Genomic DNA, 24,641 nt, shown 5'->3' with positions numbered 1-24,641 from the left:
CTGGAATCGTAGAGAAGAAGAACAATCGGATGGATAGGAAAATCGACGCGGGTAAGATGCGCGGGAAATTCGTCGGATCGAACGAAAAAGCGTCTGACTTTGTCTGTGATCCGCGCATCGGCCGGAAGAGGAAATCGAAAGCGTGATGGACCCTGTGGGAAGTCGGTGCGTTAATACGACTCGATCAGCGGGAAAAGATCGAACGCCAGCTTCCCTCTGATCTTCAACCCATCTGGCTCGAAGGCAGGAGTTTGATCGTCGTGTCAGCGTCTTCTTCTTGCCTTCTCCTATCCCACTTCGAATCAATGTTCAATCAATACACATTTCATACAACGACTTACCAATTTCGAGATTTATCAAGAGATTTATGAAAGATTCAAATTGTAAAGAGAGGAGGAAACTGTTGAAAGTAGTTCCTTATTACTCATTCTTTATATCCTTTGTTCCTTTCTCCTTTAAAGTTAAATAATTTGGAACAATTACGAGTTAGAATTCGAGGGAGGAAGTCGGACCGCAAAAGTCGACCGTTTGGACGCGCATGGTGATAAAAGTTAAAGCGGTGCAGGATCGGCTCGATTAACCCTGACCATTAATTAAAATCCATTAATTAAAAGTTAAATCGAGTGTGCATGTGTATGTGTGTTCGTTTCGGTTCATTATTCACTGGATTACCGATTATTACTTTCACCGTGAGGATTAATCCGTGAGAAACTTTGGCTCAAAATGGAGTCGAATGGAACCGTTCCTCTTCCACGATTGTCACTTCCGTTTCTCGCGACATCCAATATTCTCTCTCTCTCTCTCTCTCTCTCTCTCTCTCTCTCTCTCTCTCTCTCTCTCTCTCTCTCTCTCTCTCTCTGTTCGACGCGTATATCCTGTACACACCCGCACGTATGTTTGGAAAATGTTTTTCAACCGAGGCATCGAGCATCTTATGAATTTCCTATGCAGGGGGACGCGTATTATAGGAGCAGAGCGTAGAGGTGTAGAGGGGAGGGAAATATCTATCGGGATATTTCTATTGGAAAGTTTACCGGAGGACGATGATGGAATGACGAGGTTCGTGGAAGATTATCGTGGAAGGAATTCGAGGCCCATTCCTCCCGATGTGGAACTCGATTTTATATTTTCTCGATCGATACCCTTTCGCGTGGGGGTGAGGGGAGGGGGATGCAAATATTTGAAAGACGATATATTCGGGCAAACGTTGGATCCTTTCGATTAATATTATAGCTCGATCGAGAATATTTGGATTGCGTAGAAAGAATTTTCCTCGTCGAAATATTCGCTTCCTTCCTTATCCCGGGATTCTTCTTTAATCCTTCAGAATTCTTTGAGATATTTTTTTCTTACCCCCTCCCCTGACTGCTTAAATTCTCGAAATATTACGAAATATTATTATTACAGAAGCGTGGCTCTCAACTTTGCCGGATTCTTTCTTCTTCTTCTGCTCCTCCTCTTCCCTCTTCCGTCCCGAACTCTGACCCGGTTTGTCTTTGCCTCGCAAAAGGCATTTGCGAACGAACCGATTGGAATGCAAAGTCAAAGCGAACGGATAGTGGAGCGTGTTTGACTTATCGTTAACTGTTGACTCGAGCAACTCGAGTTCCTACGAAACAACGGAGGAACGGAGGAGGGCAAGAAACCGAGACTTGCATCATGGAAACGTCGACATCCCCCGTTGTTTGCTCCCTGTGAACAGCGATTTCGATAAGCTTCGAGCGTGATTTCCAAATTCCGTTTCACGAAATCCGAATTTTTTGGCAGAAATATCCAAATATCCATTTTCTTCCTCCCGAGCTTTTACGTCCGATTTCTGTCTTATCTTGAGAATTGAGAGTCTTGTGCAGTTTAAGGGTTCGTGACTGGGATTTAAAGCAAGTACAAAGTGATTGAACGTGCTCCACTTTCGGAAATTTAAGCCTCGAGCAACTTGACTTAATTTATAGTTTTTCGTATCTTATTTCGCCGAGCAACCGAAATCGATCTTGTAGCGGATCTGTTTCTAATTTTTAGATTCAAAGATATCCATTGATTTACACGGAAAAAAAAAAAATCCCAATGGTACGTGTGAAACTTGCGATGATAATAAATAAATTTTTTTTACCGACATCTACTTACTTATAAACGAGAACTTGCCCGTCTCTCGCTGCAGGATCCTCAATCATTCACGAGACGCCTGGCCAAATTAAAGTTCGAACTACTGGAAGGAACGTAAGAGCGTTTTACAGCGGATCAGATTTTCGTAGATTGGATAAACAATGGTGGCGGCCTCTCCGCTTCGAAAACACTCCTGAATACCTAGTGCAACGCGGGATGGAACGAGAGAGAGAGAGAGAGAGAGAGAGAGAGAGAGAGAGAGAGAGAGAGAGAGAGAGAGAGAGAGAGAGAGAGAGAGAGAGAGAGAGAGACTCGGAAGGGCAGGAAGTAACCCTGGCGGATAGTTACACACCGTCTGATTGAGAGCAGCGAGACCTCTGGGCATTGTTTAGAACAATGTGATCGTAACAGATGCAAGCTGCGAGTAACGCAGCAGTGTACAGTGTTGTTTGCAGACTAAACATTGATTCTCACGTTCCTTCCGCGCGCCCCAAGTAGTAGAACGAGTCGATATATCCGCGCCATTAACAATTCTCGCTGTTAATTCCCCTTTTCCCCGAAATTAATCCAAATTCTGCTCCAATTTGATACCATTTTTCGTAAATGAATTTCTAAACGGAGCTTCTTGCGGCGAATCCCAGGGAATGGAGTCGCTTTTTAAGAAATTGTCATTCTTTTGTCTCCTAATTATTTGCAGAGCTTTGAAATTAATTCCAATTTTCGATTCTTTTCGATTTAATTTATATTTATAAGCAGATCCATTTTACATAGATCACGTTTTTCTTTAGACCTTTCTCAATTTTAGAAGATTTATCCTAAATTTATTTCCACGAACAACTTTTAACGCGATTCGTTCAAATTTCTATTTTTATAAAAAATATATAGCATTATAATCGTGAAAAAGAATGGTTTACAATTCATATCGAGACGTCATCTTCATGAAAAAAAAAAAAAAGGAAGGAAAAAACACGTACCTTCCTCCTTTGCATCAGCCCCATCGAGCGCAAAGTTTCTCTCGCCGTCGAATACGAGGGATGGAAAGGGGCGGATCGTGGAGGGGCGGGGCACACCGGCTGTAATATATGTTCGGCCAATTTTCTCGGCGATATTCCCTTGGATTTATGGGTTATTAATTTTATGAACCTTCCGAGTGTCTTAGCCTCTAACCAGGCGCACGTGTCCCACTGACAATATCTCAATTACAACGTCTAGCACGAGGAAAGATCCAGCTATACGAGTCGCGCGTCTTCCACCATTATCGTCATCCCCCCCTCAACCTCTTCACGCTCAATTATCTCTCGTTTGAATCGCGGTTTTAACGGGTCTAATCTACCACGTGCACGCGCGTCGAAACGAGTGGAACGATCGTTTTTAATTGGCACCTGGTCGGAACAGGAATGGTAAAGTTTGTCACGAATTCGTACGATACAAGTTTTTGAAAAAAGTATTTTTACATTTATTTAAGAATTAAACGTTTTAATTTTTATGTTCTCTCTGTCTCTCTTCTGGGATCATGTTCAATTTCTTTTAAAAAAAAGATCGACGTGATGGTTCATGATATGAATGAATGTTTATGTACATCGAAATCGATGTTTAGGGATTCGAAATACGAAAAGACAAATTTCCTAGATTTCTGGTAACGAATAACCAAAGTTGCAAAGTCGTATGCAAAATTGGATAATTTTCACGAGAAAGGCGAAGCTTCGATATTAATATTTTCGTTAATTACATTTACGAAATCGAGGAAAATGTTTCTCCACCGTTCAAAAGTGTTTCCGTTTCATTAACCAACCGAGGAGCGGCTAGTCAAATCCACGTCCCCGGAACATCCATCTCGTTCCTCTCGAATCTCGAGAGGCAGCAAGAAGCAAACTTCCGCGCCTATTTTCTTTAAGTTTCTCTAATAAAGCTACGTTTATCTCCCGGCGAAAGATCGACGAAAGTAAGATAAACACGCTAACGAGAGAAGCTTCGTTTCAATCGACGTTTCAACCCCTCCTTCAACGAGGAAGAGGAAGAGGAAGAGGAGGAGGGAGAGAGGGACGGTTCCGTCATCTTTGGCAACTGTCTTCGTTTCTCTTTCTCTTTCAGGGGGTCCAAGCTTGATTAATTAAAACGTTAATACAATTAATTCTCGTCTTGTCGAAGGAAAGGGAGAGAGAGAAACGTTCCTGGACGAGGCCCGGCTCTGGAAACATTTACGCGTCGAGGGTTGGTCTAACAAGCCGGAAGACATATCCTCGATCCTTTGATTCTCCTCTCGTTTAAACATTTGCACTGTCGAGTTAGAAACTTCGGAACAATAGATTGTAGATTTTGGCGAGCGAAATCCATCGACCCGATTTATATCCCCGTTTCAATCCATCCTCCGATCTTCTCGAATTTTTTTACTCGTTCGTTAATCAAATAATTTATTTCTGAGATAATAGATCTAATTAATCGACAAAATAAACAGAATTTCTTACACGTAACAACTCTCTTGTTTATCCAAATAATTAGAATTTAAAATTCTATATCGCACGCAATCGATTATTTCTCCTCCCTAATTTAAGATTTGAACACGAAAATTTCTAAAAGACCCTCCCTCCCTTCCTCGCATTTTAAAAATCCATTACGCAACGATTAATCTCGTTGGCGAGGGAATAAATATCTCGGCGAGTAAGCGCCGGCGAAAAGAGCTCTGCCGAAATAAAGAAACGAGCGACATTAATGCGATTAACTCGGGGAGATAAAGATAGGTTCGGTAAAAAGAAAAGGAGGATCGGTGCAGCATCATTGCACTCGTCTCGTTCTCGGAAGTCGAGGGGTTGCTGCTGGGTTCCCACCCTCCTCACCCGGTCGAAGGGTTCCAACAACGCCTTCCAAGTATTGTATTCCTGCTACCTATCCCTACTCTCTCTCTCTCCCTCTCTCTTCTCCTTCTCTCGAGGCAAACCGCACCGCGTCCTTTATTTTCGGGTAATGTTGCGTGATAACAACCAACGCTGCCAGCTCTCCCTCCCGACTGCGGAATTGCTCCGTCGGGACGATTATTAATATTGTCGGTTGGGTTGCGAAGAGGGATAGGATCGTTAACAGAGAGAGAGAGAGAGAGAAAGAGAAAGAGAAAGAGAAAGAGGGAGGGAGAACGTTATCCGAGAAGGTTCGCTTTATTTGCTAATTTTTCTAGCGGTTCTTTTTTTTAAACGTGAATGTTATAGATCATTGTATTATTTCTCTAGGATAATTCGTGGATTTTATTTTGAAAGGGGAAGGATTAGAGGAAAGTGTGAGTAGTTCGAAATAAATGGATTTTTCAAAGAAAAATTTCTTTTATTATATAGATTTTGGATCGATCTCTCGAACTGTTGCGAAAATCTGGAGAACACAACGGAGACATTTTTTTCTTCTACTTGCTTGTTTCATAAGCGTTCAGAATATGTGGGAAGGAAATACGAAAATTGTACACGAATGATTCCTGAAATAGTAGCTACTTTATTACGAATACGAATACCATTCATCATACGTCACAAGTGAAAAATATCGTTCGAACGGATTTTATCGACAGATTTTATTATGTAATATAAACTTATGTGTTATACATTGCTACATGTTTTTTTTTTTTTTTTTTTTTCTCTTCCTTTTTTCCTCGCTTAACGGCTAATCCTATCGGCTAGATCCTTAGAGGCTAGAATGCACAGTGACTTGTACAGAATCATCCTCCTTTCCTTACCTTAGTCGCCCCCTCTCATTGATTTGTCATTGTCTTCCGTGAACCGTTCAGGGAGAAGAGAGAAAGAGAGGAAGAAGCGTATTCGCGAGAGGAGGAAGGGAAATAGAACAGAAGAATAGAAGTACGTCGTAATTAAGTATAGCTTCGAATCGAAAGATTCAAGGGGAAAAGTTTTTCGAGGGAAGGAGTTTGGAAGGAAGAAAGGAAGAAAAGAAGAAAGGAAGGAAGGAAAGACAGTGGGAAAGGATAAGATACACATTTATACGGGCGTCTCTTTGGTAACATCCTCCTCTCTTGTTATCTCGCGCTTTTATTTCTTAGGCAAAGTACAACTGCTCCTTCTCTCCCCCCTTGTCGTTGAAAACTTTCGTTAAGAAAGCGTCCCCTCGAGCGTTTAGTTTATAAAACGTTCATCCTTAATGCTGCTAAAACTGCGACGGCTTGGTCCTTCTTCTTCTTCCTCCTCCTCTTCTTCCTCTTCTTCTTCTTCTTCTTCTTCTTCTTCTTCTTTCACAGGTTTGAAATGAAAAGGCCCTCCACCCTCTCTCTCTCTTTTTCAACGGTGTTTCTATCGGCACGCATTGTACCGCGAGAAATTTCACGATCCACCGAACAACTTTCTCGTTCTATGGATTAAGCTCGCGAAAATGTTTTCCCTCTGTTTATTTCGCGAATCGTAACACCGTAGTCCGTAGTCGAACTTTTCTACAAAATCTCGACAACTGTTTCTTTTCTTTTTTTCTTTTTTTGTACTCTCTCTATATTGATTCTTCTCTTCCATTTTTCTTCTTCTTTCTTCCTTTCTTTTTTTTTTTTTTAAATTCTAATCAATCAATAATCGAAACGATTTCTTCTAGGAATTTGAGAATTCGCGTTGCTCGAACAACTCGATCAAAAAAAGAAATTACGAACGAGCGCGCCCCCTCGAGTCGAAACGAACCCTTTTCTTTTTCCCCCTTTGATCGTTCTTAATTACTCGAAACGATACTTCTTGATGACCACGCACGACGACGAGCATTGTCCCTCGACGGACATAATTGCAGCGTCGCTCGTTACATTAAATATTACAATATACGCGAGGAGGACAAGCCGTTGCGCATATCCCTTCGCGGGCGCCATTAATAACCAAGAGCCTATTAATTAACGAATTTACGATTAAACGTTAGTTGTTAATTATTATCGTTAAATTTACGCCTAAAGATATAATACACTCACCTAAGACGCACCTGATGATATCTTTTCTTTTTTCTTTTCTTTTGTCTCTCTCTCTTTCTCTCTCTCTCTCTCTCTCTCTCTCTTAGTCTTTATAAAAATTCCTCTTATTTACGAGAACGGGTTAGCACTTGACGCGAACGAAAAGATCATTTCGCGGGAAAATCGAAATCTTCTTTTTCTTCGAAATCGGTTTTACTTTGTTCTTCCTCTTTCCACTTTGTGTGAATTCGACAGGGGTGGCACGGGCATCTCTTTCCCGCGTCGATATTGATTTTTTAGGGGGAACGCTTTTTTTAACCCTTTAACCGTGTATTATACACAACTATGAACAATCGAGTTAAATTAATAACGAAATACGACAACGAGTATATATATATATTATTCGAGAATAAAATTCTCAAGAATCGTTCTCGAGAGACAATTTTTCGCGAATGATGATATTTCTCTCGGAGCAGTGTCCACGAAAAATAACTCTCAACTAACGATTCTTCAGAGTTATCCTCAAATTTTCACGGAATTTCTATCCACGTGGAAACGTGGGAAAGGAGGGCGCCGGATCGATAAATTCTTCGAATAAAAAAAAACGAACGAACACCACTCGAACGAGGAGTGCACTCGGTTAAAAGGTTAATAGAACCGTAGAAGCAGCGTAGCAACCCGTGTCTATAAATTCGGCGATTCTAACCATCGATTTCAACCGCTCACGCTTTTTTTCAAACCTCCTCCTTTTTCTCTCGCTCAAAAAAAAAAGAAAAGAAAAGAAAAACGCACAATTCTCCAATTCCTCGCCCCGAAACTTGCAGTACACCCGGCGTACCAAGAATCAATAAAGTTTCCCAGCTCGCGAAAACACGCGTGCCCCGGGACAGGGAGTTTAGAAGAAGAAAATGCAAAGCTAGTTGCGGATGAAAGGATATCCAGGGAAACGGGGACTTAAGCCTCCTTAAGACCGTCGATCGACACGCGAACCACCCGTTGGATTTTCCACGGACCAAACTTTCCCATCCGCTCTCCCTTTCTTCATTCGTCACACGTACACACGTCGTCCATGCATACACACATACACGCGCACACACTGGTCGAGACGAGGTGTTTCCCTCGTGCAACCGACCGGTCGCCGGCTAATTGCGTTCAACGCCTCGGCTCCGGGGAATTGTCGGCAATTTTTCGAACCTTCGGCAAAACTCTCTTCCACTTCCTTCCTCCTTAATTTTCCCCTCCTCCTTTCTTCCTTCCTCTTTTCCTCCCGCGTGGGACGCTCTCGAGTTTTTCGGATCCCTGTTCGTTTCGGAAACTTTATTCTTTATTCCTAGCTGGATAATCTGAGAATTCCAGATTTCTCGTAGTCTCTCGTTTTCTTCTCGATCGTTCGAGCCGAGCACGATGAATAAACAGGGGAAAACGTTCGTCCCTCCTCTTCGTCCCCTCTTTTTCAAGTTGCGCAAGGGGAGAGGATGGCGCGCCGATACAACACCCGCGGACCTGAGCGCTAACTCGAGGTGGAAGGGAGGGGGTGGAAGCTACGGATCGGCGGACGATACGAGGTTTCCCCGAGAGTTTGCTGCTCGGTCGGTACATAAAGAAATATCGCGCAAGGAGAATTGGCGATCGATCGAGGACCGTTGAAAAGGATCCTCCAATCGATCCCTCGTTCGTCCTGTTTTTGATACACTCGACTCGTGCTTTCCTCTCGCCGAAAGAACGCGGAAAATATGTACAGTGACCAGGGAAAGCGTTTGAACGGTCGTTAGAGGAAAAGTTTTTTTTTCTAGGATTGCTTATCAATTTATATATTTTATAGGGAATATATCATCGGTGATAGACTGCGGATTTTTGTGCAGCAGTTCAGAACGCAATTCAAATATCCTAAATTAATGGAAATATAAATATGTAGTATTTTGCAAAATGAAAAATACGAAATTTGCATAAAAATTCGCAATCTAATCGTTATAGATATTGTAAGGAATTCTCCGATTTTTAAAAAAAGAAATGTTCAAATACTTTCCTAAATCGCTCTCGATTCGATCTGAACAATCACGAACGAGGTCGTACAGAATTACTCGACTAGGCCAATCTTCAGCGCGATATTTCTTCCTTGAAAAATCCAACTTCTCACCTTGCTTAAGGAAAACTTAAAGAAAAAAAAATTATCTCCAGCCTTGAGGAAGAGAGGAATAATCAATTTCATATACGATACGAGCAACGTAACGAACGAAAAACTGTCGACGGGGGTAACGAATAATCCAATTCTCGATCGATCGTCGACGGACACAATATCGACGCGTCTCTCCACCCCCGCGAAATCTTTGGCGCTACACGACTACGTTTAGACGTTTTATTGACGCAATCCAGCGGGCCGCTGGTAACGATCCGCCCGTCTTCGCCTTAGGTATCCTTCCCCCAGGCAGGGCCCCCCTCCTTCTCCCTCTCAATCCTCCTCCTCCTCCACTTGTTCCAGATCGTTCGGGGTAAATCATCTCGAGTCGACGTGTACGTCGTTGGCGGGATCGTTTCACCACGACTACCATTGATAGCTGTCCAGGATGGATTTGCCGTCGGTGCAGGGGCTCGCGCTTCCGCACCACTTGGTCTCCTTCAAGGGTGGACACGACGAACCGCCACGCCGCGGTTTTATCGTGACCTTCCGCGTCCTCTGCGTCTCACCTACCCCGCAGCTACGACTGCACGCGCTCCACGGGCCCCATTCTCCCACCTTGCAATCCCTCGGCGGACCTGCAACAACGTTACCCCCGATTTTTCGCTTTCCTTATTCAAACTTTTATACATCTCGCTTGAGACGAATAACATTTCGAATTGATATCTTTATGAAATTTTCATTCGATTGATAATGGATTCAAAGAAGAAGATGATGAGATATTGATAGATCGCGATTATATCTTTAGATCTAGTCTAGTTGAAGAATTGTTTTATTTATTATGTTACTTATTATTCAATTTGCTCAAAGTGAACTTGGACAAAGTTTTTTTGGAATTTTTGTAATCTTCATCGGTCGAGATGAATAATGGAATGTACATTCGAAATTTATACCTGAAATTTTGATAATTAATTCAACGGAGAAGAATATTGAATTTTATCGAAACTATTTTATTTATTATTCAATTTTCTCAAGTGGATTGAACTTATTGCGAAACTACTCGCGGAAAAATTGATTTCTTTAGAACGATAAACTTTACGATTTCGATTACTTAAAGGTAGAAAATGGAACGAAGAACGAAGTCGATCAAACAGGCGAATGATCAACGAAAAGCAAAAAGGCGAAAAAAGAAAGAAGAAAAGAAAAAAATGAAATCGAGCGACATACAATGTTTATCCAGAGGGAAGGGAACGAAACGAAACGAAACGAAACGAAACGAAAACGAGGAATAAAAAGGATAATCGACGTGGTCCCGAGCTAACAAAAGCCGGTTTCCTCTGAATGGAGGAAACAAGTCGGAGAGGCAAGAAGAGGAGGACACATCCTTTGATCATTTGCGTGGAAAAATATCTCCGCGCTGTTCTGTTTCACCATTAATTTCCATGAATGAAAAGATCGCATCAACTGTTGGTCCTTCATTGTCCGCGCGAACAATGTCACCGCGCTTTTCAACGATCGGAAGAATGGATTTTCCGGGGCGATAAAGAGGCGAGATGTGTACACGGATGTCACAAAGGTTTCCCTCCCTCCCCCCACTTACGCGTCCTCAGCCGTTTCCCCTTGGACGTGAGTCGATGATGCTTCATCCTGAGCCTGTGCTGGCGTTGGCCCGCGATGTCGGTCGAATTCCACGAATGCACGCCTCCTATGCTGTTCCCGCTCGTCGCGTTCGCCATTTTCCTTTGGATGTCCTCGAAGATTTGCGCCTTTTGTGCCTCCGCCTGCTTGTACCTCTGGTAATAAGGCCACCCACCGCTCTTGCCCTCCGATTTCGCCGGCTTCGGGGGCGTTGTCGCCCCGAATCTCGGCCTCTGCAACGCGTACGACGAGGCGATGCTGTCCATGATAGCTGCCTTGTTGTCCCGTGGAACCTCGGTCACCGTTTGACCGTTTCCCGTCGTCGTCCAGTACCTTGAAACAACAAACATCGATCGAGATGAATTTTATTTTATTCCATTTCTCTTCAGGTGTTTGCGTAAACAGTGTAATAATAATATTCGTCGATCGTTCTAACAGCGATAAAGAAAGGAAAGAGGGAAGGAAAAGGAACGAATCGCGCCTCGATTTCGAACTTGGACAATTTCTTCGGTTCGGCATTTTATACTCGATTTGCGGAAGAAGATCCAACCCGCTAAACTTCTTTTATCCGCGCGAAATCTATTCGAACAAGCGGGATCGTATCTCGCTTCCATCCCCTACTCTCGCTTCCCTCACCCTCCCTCGATGAAAAGTTATCACACGCAGGGATCCCGCGTTCTGTTATCGTTCGTCCACGCCGTTACTCGAATTTCTAGACAACCCGGTTTACCGAAGCGGACATAGCTACTCGAAAACAATTTCGAGAGTTGATTTACGGTTGCCGTACGTCTACGTGCGCTATGAGAGCTAGGCGGTGGCCGACGAGGAAAAAAGCGAGGGAGGAGAGGAGGAAGAGAGAGAGTGGATCGACTACTGTTTCGCAAATCGAAACTTATTCATCCCTCCACTTCTCCGAATTTTTCCCTCTTCTCTCCCTCGTGTTTCTCTGGTATTAGATGCTGTTGGTCCTCGCTTGTTGGTCGTGGAATCGAGAATCGTCGGAGAGATAGAACGAGTTCTACTACTCGTCGAGAAGTAGACAGTCCAATCTCGCCCCTTTCCCCACCGTGTGTGGCGATCATTCTCGAGCAATTTTCTGCTCGAGTTTGAAAAGTATTATAAAAGGAGGAATATAATCGCGATGGTATTGTGTGGTATTTCGAATTCTAAATTCTTTTCGAGTTAAGGCCAATATGTGAGTTTTTAATTTATTTTATTTGAAGAAGGTAGATTCTGATGATTTGGCCAATTCTCTCGCTTATTTGTCCCGCGAATCGATCGAGAAAATAACCGGGGGTTTTTGAGCAAAAAAAGAAAAAACGTGCCTCATTTGATGATGAATATCTCTGAGAATTTTCTTGATAGAGTCTTCGATTCGAAAATGAACGTTCGCATAGTTAGTATTGATTTTGATTATAAGATTTGTGATTTGACGAGGAAGCCAAACATCCTTAGATTCGAGGATAAATGTTGCAGAAACGATCGAATTTCTCGATTAACCCTTCGTAGTGTAATTATTCTTGTTCCAATGATCCTAAAGAAAAATAAAATTAAAGACTCTAGAAAACAACATCAAAGTTTGAATCAATTCGATACGATTTATTTCATTCCCAATATTTCAGAAGAAACTATTTCAAACTAAACTATTTCGTTCGTAGAATAGAAAATAGAATCCAATTTAATATGAAAATAATATGAAAATTAATATTTACTTAATATCTGAGAATATTATTTTTCACCTGACTCTCACCGATCATTGCACAACAAAAAGGTGAGAAAAGTAACTACAAACGATTTCGTCGAAATTGAATCATCTTAATTCCCATCCCTCTGGCGAAAATTGTTACGAGAAGGAGAGAACGGTCGAAATTTTCACGCATCCCTCCTCGTTTTCGGGCGAGAATTGTTTCGTCCAGCCGATTTATCCAACTCGGTTGACCCAGTTTCCCTTTAATTACACCCCCTACGTTGTAATTTTTAACGCTTCCGCTGCTGCAACGCTGATAATCTTATCCTTACGTCTTAATTGCCGTCCACATTAAACCGTGGAGAGCAAGAGGAGGGAGAGGTCTCCGGCTCTCCGTGGAAAAGTCTTAGGACGATAATTTTGCATTTTCTCGGAAAAACGAGCTACTCTCGCCATGCAGTTTTAGCGAGTTGTGCTCGGTATTTTGTTTTTGGGAAACGAGGCGAGATGAAAAAGGAAAGGGGATTTATTTAACGGAACGAGTCAAAATTTGTTAAAATAATTTGTATATACTTTATCGATTGGGAAATAATTATAGAAAAATTAAAATAAAGTAGGATAAATAAACTGCAAATTTGAGAATCGAAATAAAAATAATATTAAATGATATTAGAAAATTAGATATATCAAGAAAAATTAGTATTTCATGTTGTCTTATAATTTCGAAAATTCTAACTTTCCTAACTCGTTTGATTTTGTGCATTGAGATCTGTCTCTCCCCGTTTAAATATCGCGATTCACACTTTCGAATATTTCGAGTCTAAATATTTAAAAATGTTTCCACCAGATGTTTAATGAGATTACGACACGCGAAATGCCACACGATTCCATTCCATTTCCCTTATATTTCCACCTTCCATGGTACAATTCTCGTTTCCTCGATTCGGGAAGAAAAATTTTCTGCAATTCTTTCGGCCCGGCGAGCACGGCTTCCCTCGCGATTCTCGTCCACTTCCGCAAAGTTTACCGCGCAGCCAATCAATTTACGGCTCCCACCACGGGGAGCCATTTGCATTAAATAAAATTGTCAACCGTGCGGCGCAATCCGAATTGCAAATTCCGATATATAATAGCAGCCTCTTTCGCAAATATATTTTCGATCGGCCGTGAAAAGGTAGGGTCGCGTTTAATCGATCCCTTTGCGCGGCAAATCGAGCGATCGAATCACACCTCTCTGTACAAATTTTTCAATTGGCCCGATAATATTGCGATCGAGCCGAACTTGTCGCCGCATCGGAACGGAAAATAAATTACGTTTGCGAACGACACGTTTGCGCTTTTCTTCTCGCTTTCGATAATAATAATAATAATAATAATAAAAGTCGCCGTTTCGTAGAATCGTTTATTTTGCTGCGAATCGAAAACTGGATGAATTAAAAGTCGGAACGATCAGGGTTGGAGAGCAAAAATGAATGGAATTGATTATTATACTCGTTAATTCGAATCGAAATTCGGTCGAATTTCGTGAAACCGTTCGAAATTAATTCATCGTTTAATTTACAATATTATTTTATTACCAATTGTTTCGTTTATTTAAAAAAAAATTCAACGCGTTTAAATGTTGTTGGAGAAATAAGATGAACGATCTGTTAATAACAATTAAATTATAACTCCAACTCCTTTCGCTTTTCGATTCGAAAAAAGATACATTAAATCTTTCGGTTCAAATTTTCGTCGATCCATCATTTTCAATTTTCAAAAAACTTTTGCACAAAACTTGTGTGGATTATTGTTGGAAACATCGAAGATCGAAAACTGATCGATCGAATGTTAGATCTAAAAAAAAAGTAAATAATCGACGTAGAATTAAAATTCGTTTCATTTTCAAATATTCTCGCCCCTTCGTCCCAACGAAATTCTGATTACCTGTGGTGGCGTTTGCCATTTTCCAACCCGAAATTCCAAATTGTTGTTTTTCCGTCGTTGTATCTCGAATTCCGAAGTAACATTCGCGCGCGATAATTCGGTGAAAAAACTGACTGGTATTTTCGACGACAAGGGGCGCCAAGTTATATTTAATTTAACTTGTCCGAATTGTCAAAGGATTCCCCATAGCCGGGTTAATTAACGGTAATTAATCGTAATCTGTGAATATTTGCGGGGAGGAGGGAGGAGGAGGAGGAGGAGTAGTATGCTTTTTCAGATTAAATAATTAAATTTCATTCCCCCCGCACAAAAGAAGGAAGCGTGGTCTTTCGTTTTATAAAATATTCTCGGAAATGGAAAACATTCGCGTGAAAGGAACAGCTGGCGTGAATATTTAAAACCTGCTTGTTTGTTTACACTCGCCACTCGTTCGTTTGTTTCTCATTTCTTTTTTTTTATTTTCATTATTTTTTACAGCCAGCGCTTGTTGACATTTCAACTTTGTTTATTTGCCAAGAATTTAATAAATTAGATTAAAAGAGGATCCTCCTCTTTCCCTCCGCTCGAACACGCTTTCCCAAAATCGTTTCGACTCTACGCGAGACAGTCGCCTCGAGAAATCTCTTCGAAAGACGAAATAGAGATCGTCAATTGGTTTCTTGGTCCATTTCCCAAGATTGACTGAATATCAACAGACTGAATAATTAAGTGGAAATAACCTTAACCTTTGTTATTCTGCATACGCGCTAAAATCAACGATCTCTTAATTATCGATCAAAATCGACCATCTTTAATCAATTTCTAGATTTTGAGAACTAATAATAATCCAATTTCCCAGGAAGCCAATAAAAGATGCGAAGAGAAGATCTCTTTTCGACATCCCCGACGCGTCCATCCACTTTGAACAAGAACAACTTGATCCTCGGTTTCCGGTAATCGGTCTTCTTTTATATATATATATATAAGAAAAAAGCTGGCCACCTTCCAACGTTATACGTCGATTCCAACGAGCATCATAACCTTCTCGTGACATCTTCCTCGATTTTTCTCTTATCACGATGTTTTTCATCGACTTTTTTCCTCCTCCTCCTCCTCTTCCTCTTTTGTTCCAATACACATATATATATATATTGTCGGTAAAATGGTAGAGAACGAATCGAATCGTATTTGGAGTGGCTGAATCTGACTGAAACGAAGATTTGGACGAGTAGTCATTTCGAAGTCGAGAAGTGGAGGGGCTCGAGAAGCATTACACGCGTATCATCGTTTCACGGATCGATTTCGATTTAAGTGGCGATCCGAGAGACGAGTAGAAATCGATGAAAACACGCGCGGAGGGAAATTGAAAGGAAGGGGGTTCGAAATTCGGCTAATCCATCTGTTGCGAGGATCTTTTTTTTTTTTTTTCCTCGTCCTCCTCGTCACGTTTGGAGGAAGGGAAGTGGGTCACTCGGTTGAATGGTAGCCAGGACATTGTACCGGGTATTATTCGATATGGCCGCGGCGACACACTTCTTTTTCATCGTCGGCCGACATTGTTCGGGTGGCCGGTGTCTATAGAAACGTTTCTAAAGCTGGCTCTACTTCAATGAGCTGTCGCACCTGCGGTGGCAGCTCTCGCTATGCTCTCGCTTGTCGTTAACATTCTAACAAAGGAAAACCTCGAAAGTGCTCGAGACACGGTTGATATTCGGAACACGGTTACAAAATACGGCGAGGAGAGGCTTCGCGATAAAGTTGAGCTCGTCCTCCGTGAAATTGTTGGTATTCCCGCTACTGTTGAATTTCCTACTCCTTCACGTGGCCATCTTTCACGTAAGCCCTCTTTTCGGGAAGCTACACGTAATTTAATCGTCTTCCAAACTTTCGAAACGAAACATGTGAAATTCTCGATGTGAGATTATCCGAATTACTCGCGGATTAATAATTGTAAGTTTAGAAATAATCTCGAGAGGAGCAGTCTTCAAGACAATAAAATAAGAAGATTGTTGAGATCCATTTCTATAATTATTTTTTTTTAAAATTATATATATAGAATTTTTTAATCTTCGTATATCAAAAAGCTATTCAGAACTGAAATGTGGTTTAATCAAAAAGTACGAAAAAAACTGTTGATCCAAAATGGATGATCGATTCTTGAGGAAATGAACGAGATTGAAAATTTTAAAGCCACGCGGAGAAAGAGAGATGGCGCAGAAACGTCAGAGGTTTGATCAACGTTTCGCAACGTTTTCGAGACATTGATACGAAATACTTCTGATATATCGAAAGGAATAAAAAAAAGGAGGAAGATAAATTCCCGTGGACGGTGTTCCAATTTGGTTAAAAGTTTCGTAGCCGGAACAACGTATTTTACGATTGTCGTTGGTAACTGGTAGTGGCCAGGTATCAAGCTTGTGTTTCTATTCCCCTTCGTCGAAACAATTCCAGCAGTTTGGGTAGAAAAAAAAAAAAAAATTTATTCGATCGATACGCCTTTTTTTCTTTCGTCTCGATAACGTTCGCGTACTCTCTCCGGTTTATCGAATCGAGATTCCAATTGTGGAATTAAAGATACTTCTTTATTTTCTTCTAAACCACTTTGTACGTTGTTGTATCACGGACTTGATATTTAAGTATTTTTTATTCAATCCGTAATTTGGATAGAAATATCTACTTTATTTTTTTCTTTATATATTTAACTTGGAAGGCAACGAAAATAGTTTCGTTACGAGTTTCCATCATAAGAGAAATAAAATTCATTTTTGGAGAGATATAATGTATACTTTTTTTTTTTTAATTCAAATTTTCGGACGAAATATCCTAATAAAAGATACGCGAGATATCCATCTCCAATAGCCGATATTAAAACGATGAAATATTTTATCCATAGCATCTATGACATCATGCGATATTACCATGCTTGGGAATTTTTTATCCCAAATTTTCATATATAAAACTTTCGAATCTTAATAAAAGTTATATCTCGATCGACATTAAACCGATATTAAACCACGACGAGATATATTTTACTATATCAAAAAGACCTTAACTTTGTAATAATTCGCGCGAAAAGCGATCGTCCATTCTAAATATTGAGATCATTCTAAATTCTCCGTCCCTTCTCACTTTTGATAATTAATCACAAAATTTCTTTGATCAACACAACGAAAATTCTTTAGCTGTCGCTACAACATTAACTCAAATAAACAAACGTCTCGAAACTTATTTCCACGAATCGTTTCACGTTCATCCTAAGATGAAATCTCCACTCGATTATTTTCCTGGATAATTTTCCAAGGCGCATCGCGATATTGTCGAGTCCGTCAATTCGAGGAGGAGGTCTGATTCGATAAAAATTGCCCTCTCTCGAGACTAACCCCGACGAGGGAAGGCGCAACGAAGGTATAAAGCACAAGGGAAAAGTTACTACACTCGGTTCCGTTTCATAGATGATCGCGTGGACGGCGTTTTGAACCATGAGCGGATATTACAACGGGATAAGGCCACTCTACTTTGTGCCTGTATATAATAGGAGAAATTCCAACTGAGAATCCGCGAAAAGTAATATCGTTATCGAGCATCGGATGTCGGATGGCCTATACAAGGTGACCAGGAATTGGAAACCGCGCTTCATTTCGCCCTCGTATTATTCCGCTTTCAGTTCACGTTTTTACGAAGAAAATTAATAATGATAAATAAGCGGAGCTTTTTTCAGATATTTTATAACAGAGATCGCGTCCAGGTCATTTCAATTTTACCATATCGACGAAATATTCATTTTCAAAGCTACCTTTTTTAAAATTGGATATCAATGCATTCGATATTTGTATAACTCGATTTGAACGAGTTGTCCAATAATATTGGCATAATTTTTTTCTTATCCAAGCGAATTTTCAATTTCCTCTTGCCTTTCCAGTTAAAAAGAGCTTGTTCCCTTTTTTTGATTTTGGATTAGAAGAACGAGAATGGACGAAAATTTAATTCTATTTCATGAGCATTCCACATTCCTCGTACAACAAATTGATCGCAATTTGCACGAAACAAAACAAATGATAATCTCGATACTCCAATGCTAATTGAAAATGGCGGAATTCGTTTCCCTGTGCACAATGGCGGAAACAAGGGAGTTCGAAGAGAGGAACCCTTGCAGCAGAAGCTACAGGTCAGAGGCAGAGGAGGGGCACGTTGAATGGACACTTGCCTATAAAGGACTGTTGGTGCGAAAATCTCAATGAAAATGTTCGGAAAAAAGGAATCGAGAGAAGATCGAGGAAGGAGAGATCCCCTTCCAATGATTGTTCGAAGACGATCTCGAAGAAGATCCATCTCACGTTTTTCCTTTCCTTTCGCAACCCGCCTCGTATCATTACGAGATCCTTTCCCTTCTCTCTCCCCTCTCGCTCTATTTCCCTCTTTAACTTTCACGATCGAGCCACCCGGTTTCGTAGGGAAAGTTCATCCTTTCCTCCCCACCTCCGTCTAGCCGTCTAGCTTTGTGCAACGAGAAATGCGCGCGGAATCGTTATTTTCCTCCTCCTCCCCCCTGGCTCCTCCTCCTTCCGTGTATACAGCGTTCGAAAAAGTTAAGGAAAAATTTCGAGGGCGAAATTTGCCAGGATGGAAAGCCTCTTTTCAAACACGAGCACCAATCTGACCTGGTATTTAATTCTTCGAATTAGAGTAAATTGTAAACACACTGGGAGAAAACATCCATTGCTACTACTTCGACTGCGTCCATTATTTTTTTCTGCACATTCTCGTTTGGAAAATGAGCTTGGGGAATGAAAGGAGTTTTTCGAAGGAGTTTTAATCGTTGTTGGAAAAAGGAAAAAGAATTTCTATCTTGTTATATGAAGTTTGAAAGGAAGGTAAAGATTAAAATTCGAACGTATCGAGTGTGCGAATGGTGATAAACCATGATATCGATATTTCTATCACCATTCGATAAGTAAACATGCAATACAATCTTGGCATACAAAAATGGAAAACTTTGAATCTTTGAAACGTAACTCTTGTTTCTTAAAAATCGACAATTCTTAATCTAGCATCGAAACCGAGGAGGAAAGAAGAAATTTCGTAAATTTCAAAAATAAATTAAATCTAGTGCATCCTTAATCCTCTCTTTCTTCTCTACTTTCGCTTTTCTAAAAAAAAAAAAGAAAAAAAACTACAAGCTCCACAAACAACACGGATAATCGCGAAATTTTCGAATTGGCCATCGAACGTTTCCTATCTCTGGACGCCGCCGCTATTACACTACTTCCTTCCAAGTGGAATTCGATAAAAATGAACGAGCGACACGTACCTGTATCTCTGAGTGTCCATTTCCCTCCGTTCCTCGGCGATGGCCTCGTTCAGGTCCCTGTTCGGATCGATCCCTCTAGGAGTCGGATTGCTCGCAACCAGATTGTCGTTGCTGACGAATTCCACCTCGACGTCGTCCTCGTGATACGTTTCCGTCAACGTGTACTCGCGTAACTGTAACACGCCAGAGACATATACCAAGTTGTTTCTACCAAATCTTGTCGTTCGAGGAATTGGAATTATCTCGAATTTCAATTCTCTGGAAGAATTTCAGAAGAAAAGATGATATATATATATATATATATAATACAAGAGTTGATCATTTTCTGCGGTGGAATCGCTGGAAATTTGGCCAGGGTCGCTTCGAAGAAATTTGTACTTGGATCCAATAGCTGGATCCGAGGTGAGCGCGAACTTTGCGCAACCAAGCTCGCTTAAATTAACCGATAATACCTGTCGGATAGTAATTCGGCCGAAATAAGCTGAATACTAATTGCGAATTTCCATAATGGTTTACGAGTCTCCTTCTTGAAATTCCTGTCCCGTTTCGTGCGTAAAAATCGAACTTGTGAATTTGTGAATCTTAATGGAACAAACTGTCCGTTTATCTGTTCGAATGGAAGATCGAATTGATCCCAATTACTCGAGAATATTTTCGCTTTTCTGGTCAAGTATCTATAAAATTTTTTCAACATATGGAAGTATCAATATCGTTCGATTTTCGCGTCACATTTTCATCGTTCGTCGCTGATGTATGCCATTAAGTTTCTCATATTAAATTGTTAATATTGGGATATAGAGATAAGATTGCACGCGAAACTCTTCTATCATTCCAGATAACTTAATCTTTAAACCGTTCAAATTGATTCACTTTATTATTCCAATATTTAAGAACCTTTTTTTGCCAAGATAACCACATCTTCGATAATTTCATCATTCCAAATGTATGCCATCAAATTTCGTATCAATTGTATTAAATCGCCACGATCTTCTGGGTATAGAATAAGACAGTGATTAAACATTGCCACGATATCAAACGAGAATTTTTTTTAATCATCCGTCATTCCAGATCTTTTAACTTTGTCCGTTCGAATTGATTTTTTTCTAACATAAGCAAATTTTCGATTTCATTATACAATTTACGCCATCAGTTTCATAATCGTCAAATTCTTGAGAGATCTCGTACATACTCGGTTATGTAGAGACGAGATTTCAATCTCATTTCGGATAATTGTCGACAATCGATCGATCAATTTATTTATGCAACGAGAATTTTTTTTTTATATCGCCTATCCATATTCCACATATATATAGATATATATATCGTCGAATTGATTCAGAATCGCGTGTACGTAGCGTTACATGAAACTCAATTTGGGGGATGGGGGATGGTTGGGCGAACGTTGTCGAATGAAATTTTCAAAAGCGACAATCCAACCGAGCCACCGAGTCACGAACCGAGTTTCCACTCCGTGATTAGTTCCCTGCCGCGGAGTGGATATCCCGGGGGACGTGGCAAGTATCGGGTCCGCAGAGCCCCCGATTGATCGGCCCAACCGGATTTAAAGGGAATATCGAAGACTTTGCGAACCTCTCTCCCTTCTCGCCGTTCTTCCACAGACGTCTCTCTCTCTCGCAACAAGTACGTATGGATCTTCTTTTTCTTCCTCTTTTTTTTCTTTTTTTTTTTTGGGGCAACGAAGAGAGTCGAACGACGGGGGGCTGGCTGGCTTTTGTGCATTGGAAGGCTGTAGTGGAAAAGTTTGCTACGGTTATCGACGGTGAACGCCACAACCGGATGAAAGACGATATTACAGGTTTGAATATTTTTCTTTATCTTATCTATTATGGTGGTGTTCGATAGCAAAGGAGCAATTTATTATTCGAAGTTTTTTGGAGAAATTTTTAGATGATTGTATTGACGATATCAAGTGGAAAGTTTTATAGAATTGGCGATAATTGGTGAGTAATTTGAAACGACACGTGAAATAGTAAAATAGAATTACTGTAATAATTTTTTAAAAAAATCGTCGTCGATCCTTTTGTAACAACTCTAAAACTAGGACTAATTCTATTCTCTCCGTTCGAGTGTATTCATTCCTTTCCCCTGACTTTTCCTTCTTCTTCCTTTTTTCCCTTTCCCTTATCAGCGATCGTATTTCGCTCAATAGGAACCCGTACTTCTGCCACGGACGCTGATAATCGATTGGAAGCCATAATTGGAGGCTGCCACCGTACGTGAAACAATTAATTAGACCTTAATTAGCGCTCGGCCCAGTTTCAAAGCCTCTGACAGCGGGTTGGTATCCGGAGGAAGCTGGAACTTCGTCATCGTATTACTCTCGAAAACTCGTCCAACGGATAAAAGAACAGGTTTCGCCCCTCTTCTATTTAATCCTCCCCCTCCCATTGCCGAGACCTTATCGCCGTGTAATTAATCCCCCTCCGCCAAGTTGTGGAATACGATACTAATTCCATATTCCTCCTCCGGCCAAGATCTACTCGCCCGTCCAATTTCCGATTTTCGACCTTTTTGAGACAAATTTGAGACAAATAATTTTTGAACGAGGGATTCGAGGGATTCATTCTTCCATCGAGTGTTCAGATTCTTTTCTTAAATTATTTGGAAATGAACGAAGATCGAGGAAATCATTTTACATTTTACATTTTCCAAGGGATAACGAAGTTTTCTCCACGATTCTAGGATCGATATATATATAATTTCCAAGGTGCTTCGATTGGCGGGGCCACTCGTAGCAAAGGGAGAACGATTGGTAATAATCTCTAATTAACATCGCCTCCGTGAAGGCGGTCGTCCAATTAATTGGAGGGACTGAAGTGGGTCGTCAGACTCGCATAGTTTTTAGCAATAAGAGTTGACCAACTCTTTCTCTCCTCCTTTCTTCGATTCTTCTCGTTGCCGTTAAAGGAACCGTAAAAACCCGTCTGCAAATTATCCCGTTAAACCAACCTTGAGACGCGAATTCGTAATTCTATTCTCTCCCCGCGAGAGAAATATGTAGATGTATTGTCTCGTTCGCTAAAATTTCCCAATCCCCTCTCGCTCGGTGATCGAGTTGCGCGGCTATTCATTATCCTAGTTCACCGAGTCTCTCTGAAATCTGAATCTACGCAGAGGGATCGAGCACGATCGACCATTTTAATTTGGATTAAAAAAACGTACGTGGTAACGATTTTGTGGGGGAAAAAAAGGAATGTTCCCCCCTTTTTTCGTCTCGCTGTTATAAATAATAGCATATCTTCTTTGGAAAATGATAAATAAAAGTGTTTTCTTTTGAGAAATTTAAAAAATCTTTCGATCATAAAAGATGGATAGAATTTTTGACAGGAGAAGTTAAATGTCCAATCGTGAAACATATTAAATCTCTGACGGAATAATAAACTCACGTTCCACTCTCGTGGAATTTCGATCATTTAAATAGGGAAGAAGAAATTTCCAAAAATTTCGAAAATGCAAAAAAAGCGTTCACAGTGTAAAAAAAATGGGCGATCGTTATATTATATCCTGTATTTCGACGAAAATGGCCGATTCGAGTGGAAACGAATGGGAGAGGAGGAAGAATAAATAAATAAATAAATAAATAAAATCGAAGGGGGAATGCGGTATAAATCTCTCTTGTATTTACGAGCGGGGGCTATATTTACGCGTTCATTTGCTCGGGGCAGTGGTTTGCAGCGCGGAGAGAGAGCAGGAAGCTCGGTTGTCGAGGGCAGAGGGAGAGAAAGGGGGTTCGTTCGGCTGGCTTCGGGGCGTAAACGCAAATTTGAAAATTCCCCTCTCCCTCCCCCTCCTCCCTTCCTGGTTTCCTGGCGCAAACGACACTTCCTCGTTCATTAACGGCGTCCGTGTCGCGGCGTTAGACTTAATCTACGCGTGTATATAAAAACGAGGGTGCAAAAACCGATAGATCGTGTGGCGAACGAGAGCGAGAGTGAAAGAGAAAGGGAAACAGAGGGAGAGGGAGAGTGTATAGAGATACGGTATTTACCCGTTGGCAATGTACGAGCGACTCGCATAAATTTGGATGATCAGTTTTTGAGCGGCCGAATTCTCGTGGCCCCCTGCTTTTTTAAAGATTTAGAAGATTGGATCCGTGGATTTTTGTCTCTAACTTCTTTATAATGTCTCGTCTCGTTCAAACAGATTTTCTTCACCACGGTATGTATTTAGTATTGTTTCATCCTCTTTTTCCTTAATTTTTAGAATTTAATTTTATAAAACTTTTACCGATCGATTCGTGTGTAATTTCGAAACGTTTGGAATATTTGGAATCTTCAGATCATTCATTGCTCGAAAGAAAAAGAAATCTTTAGAAAAGAAGGATCTTCTCTATTTGCTTACTCCAATAAGATTTTATTGGGATATATATTCGTTCGAAGTACAGTTTACAAACGTTGAAAGACATAAAAGCAAAAAAAAAAAAAAAAAGCATTAATTCGATCTAATAATTACGTTTCAGAATTTATACTTCCGGTCGAGACTGTTCTCGGATCGTTTTCTCGAATAGCTACCATATTCTTCAGCTTTACTGCCTCTTTAGAAAAGCCTCTGATACCTCGCTCCTATTCTCTTCTCGCGCGAAATCCGCGGGGGTAAAGCTGCATTTTCTCCCGTTGCACGTTAAGATTTTTCTTCATCTAGCTCCTCCGCTAGATATTCTTTCTTCCCTCGAATCGAGAGAGGATTTTTCCACCCAGCCGGATTTCATCTTTTCCTCCTCCCGAGTTTCGAATGAAAGGACACACAGGGGGAGATCCATATTAATCCAAATCTATACATCGCGCCTTATTAAGCTGCCGAGTGTTTCGCGCGTTCTTCCAAGGGATAATTCCTCCCCCCGCGCGTTCGATTCGATTCGGATCGAAACCGTTTGTTTTAACACCGGAAATTTGTGATAAACACGTGACACAATCCTGCCCGATGAATTTTCAATGCGCGTCGAATCTGCAGCGAGGCTGTG

At 40.9% G+C, this 24,641-nt stretch overlaps 1 protein-coding gene across 1 annotated transcript in view; it reads right to left on the bottom strand.

The window, feature by feature from the left end:
* Window positions 1–5,658: 5,658 nt before the first annotated feature.
* The window catches only part of LOC726068, a 174,012-nt gene continuing 155,029 nt past the window's right edge, over window positions 5,659–24,641 (bottom strand). The window contains exons 5-7 of the mRNA XM_001121838.5: window positions 19,661–19,833; window positions 10,723–11,093; window positions 5,659–9,760 (exon numbers count right to left, since the gene is read on the bottom strand). Of these exons, the coding sequence (XP_001121838.2) occupies window positions 9,549–9,760; window positions 10,723–11,093; window positions 19,661–19,833 (756 nt within the window). The 3' untranslated portion in view covers window positions 5,659–9,548. The remainder of the gene's footprint in view (window positions 9,761–10,722; window positions 11,094–19,660; window positions 19,834–24,641) is intronic.

This window comes from Apis mellifera, linkage group LG15, assembly GCF_003254395.2.
Source record: "Apis mellifera strain DH4 linkage group LG15, Amel_HAv3.1, whole genome shotgun sequence".
NCBI classification, from domain to species: Eukaryota; Metazoa; Arthropoda; class Insecta; order Hymenoptera; family Apidae; genus Apis; species Apis mellifera.
The sequence above is the reverse complement of the archived record's forward strand: the minus strand, read 5'-3'. Positions and strand labels throughout refer to the sequence as shown.